The 1,868-nt window shown below is 52.0% G+C and overlaps 1 protein-coding gene across 1 annotated transcript; it reads right to left on the reverse strand.

Annotated features, from left to right (window-relative positions):
- Positions 1 to 455: 455 nt before the first annotated feature.
- Positions 456 to 1,418, reverse strand: LOC143400186 (olfactory receptor 2A12-like). The gene has a single exon (XM_076857503.2). It carries the CDS (start codon positions 1,416 to 1,418, stop codon positions 456 to 458), a length of 963 nt encoding a protein of 320 aa, XP_076713618.2.
- Between the last annotated feature and the right edge of the window lie 450 nt (positions 1,419 to 1,868).

The raw sequence follows: 1,868 nt of genomic DNA on the forward strand, positions 1-1,868 counted from the left end.
TTAAAAATGATCATTAATAACTTTAAATATATTTCCATCTCTTGATGTTGTAAACAATATGGAGTTCTCCATTTTCATTGCCATTCTTTTGCTTCTGAAAGAGATGAGACTCACCTTCACATTGAGACCCCACCAGGCAGCTGCTGTGGGGAACAGGAATGCACACCTCAGTGAGGCCTGAGGCTTCGGAAGACAGAGAAGACAGAATCAAATGCTATGCAAGGGTAGAGTCTGAGGGAGGTTCACGGGTATGCGGTCCGAACCAGCAGAGCGATGCTCCAAGACTCCCTACATGAAAACCTACACATGTCCATTTGTAGAGGAGAAATTGAGCTGGAAGCACTAGGGAAGATTTGCAAAAATGCAGTGGTGATCTTCACCTGCCAATCTGCCAGACTGGATTTCCATGATGGAATTTGGATGTGAGCATGCTGAGAAGGAAAGTGGGCATGTGGCTAGCGTCTAAGGAGCGCAGCCTGTGGCTTTCGCGCTGCCCGGTATCTCCCTATCACCCTCCCCAGGGCTCCCTGCACCTCCTTGTTCCTCAGGCTGTAAATGAAAGGATTCAGCATAGGGTTGATGACTGCGTAGAACAGGGAGATGAGCTTGTCCCCCTCCGCCGAGTAAAGGGACTTGGGCCTCAGGTACCTGATCAGCCCCGTCCCATAGTAAATGGTCACCACAGACAGGTGGGAAGTGCAGGTGGAGAAGGCTCTTTTCCTGCCCTCTATGGAGTCCACCCTCATCACAGCCAGCAGGATGCGAAGGTAGGAGAGCAGAATGAGAAGGAAGGGTACCATCACGGTTCCAGCGCCCCCTACCGCCATCATGGCTTCCTGCAGCGTCGTGTCTGCACAGAACAGGTGTAGAAGGATGGGCAGCTCACAGAAAATGTAGTCCACCACGTAGGGACCGCAGAGTGGGAGGATGACGCAGGAGAGCGGCACCACTGAAGCGAAAAAACCCAGCGCCCAGGCGCCCAGCGCCAGCGCGACGCACGCGGGCCAGCTCAGGAGCAGCAGGTATCGCAGCGGGTGGCAGATGGCCACGTAGCGGTCCAGAGCCATCACTGCCAGAAGGAAGCACTCCGTGCACTCGAGGAACAGGGTGAGGTAGGTCTGAGCAAGGCAGAAGGCGTAGGAGATGACCTTCCTGCTTGTGAGGAAGTTGAAGAGCATCTTGGGCACCACCAGCGTGCTGAAGAGGACGTTCAGCAAAGCCAGGTGACAAAGGAAGAAGTACATGGGCGACTGCAGAGAGACATCGAGGACCACTAAGGTGACAACCGCCGTGTTCCCGAAGCAGCACGTCAGGTAGACCAGAGAGAGCAGGAGGAACAGGGGGAGTTCGGCCTGGGGGTGATTGGAGAAGCCCACAAGCACCAGCTCAGAGACGACGCTGGCGTTGGCCAGTCTCATGGCCGCCACTGACCAATGCCTGTGGCAGGGAGGAGAAAGCAGTATCTGAGGAAGGAACCCTGGGGTCGAGCCAGTCCCCCTGCACTCGGCTCCACTGCCAAAGTCAATGCGTTTTAAACAGAATTGGCAACCGTTTGTGAAATCTCCTTGGACAGCAGAACACTCAGAGCACAGCACTCTCACCCCGTGGCCTGCCTTCTGGCAAAGCAGAACTTTACTTAGGTATTTATTTTAATTACATATATGACGCAAGGTAGATCTTTAGGTTTCAAGCTGAGAACTTCAGCCACCTCTACTCACTATTTTCCATGTATCCAGTGCACCCCTATATTTTGCTAATCAAATGTTTTAGGTTCAATAAAATAAGGTGACCTGTCCAACATCACACATTGAAAATTTGAAGGCTGAAAATAATTCCATTCTCCTCTAACTACAGTAAAAACAGAAATG

This window comes from Callospermophilus lateralis, chromosome 5, assembly GCF_048772815.1.
Source record: "Callospermophilus lateralis isolate mCalLat2 chromosome 5, mCalLat2.hap1, whole genome shotgun sequence".
In the NCBI taxonomy this organism is placed as follows: domain Eukaryota; kingdom Metazoa; phylum Chordata; class Mammalia; order Rodentia; family Sciuridae; genus Callospermophilus; species Callospermophilus lateralis.

Bases quoted from the DNA above. Each gene is read 5' to 3' on its own strand.
- LOC143400186 (XM_076857503.2), bottom strand. From the start codon at position 1,418: ATGAGACTGGCCAACGCCAGCGTCGTCTCTGAGCTGGTGCTTGTGGGC.